Raw genomic sequence first — 333 nt, 5'->3', positions numbered from 1 at the left:
TGAGCCGTCTTTTCATGCCTTTCAGGGGGAAGGTGCACATCCAGGACATTTGCTGCAGTGAGACGTCCTCGCAGGCTTCGGGTGCAGCGAGTAGCCCATCTGATGCCGTTCTTTCCAGGGCAGTCAGAGTTGAGAGAGGCCATGGAATTCAGTCTAAACTTTACTATGTTTGATTTGTAGAAGAATTTATCTTTTTTTCTGTGTTTAATGATCTGCTCGAGTATATAGACATTTGTTAAGTTTTCTGTGTGTGGCTTCATCTTACTGAGAGAAAATGACTTATTGCCTTTTGTGGAGTCATCTCTAATGGTTGTGTAAGACTTTTGGAATGTA

General features: G+C 42.6%; 1 protein-coding gene across 1 annotated transcript; it reads left to right on the top strand.

The window, feature by feature from the left end:
* Positions 1-22: 22 nt before the first annotated feature.
* Positions 23-327, top strand: LOC119587603 (protein argonaute-4-like; the record flags this gene model as incomplete). Its single annotated transcript, XM_037936313.1, is given in 1 exon segment — positions 23-327. A coding segment is annotated over 1 exon segment (151 nt), but the record flags the coding sequence as incomplete, so codon positions are not given.
* Positions 328-333: the final 6 nt, after the last annotated feature.

The sequence above is a fragment of the Penaeus monodon genome, chromosome 22 (assembly GCF_015228065.2).
Source record: "Penaeus monodon isolate SGIC_2016 chromosome 22, NSTDA_Pmon_1, whole genome shotgun sequence".
Classification (NCBI taxonomy): domain Eukaryota; kingdom Metazoa; phylum Arthropoda; class Malacostraca; order Decapoda; family Penaeidae; genus Penaeus; species Penaeus monodon.
This window is presented reverse-complemented; position numbering and strand designations above follow the sequence as displayed.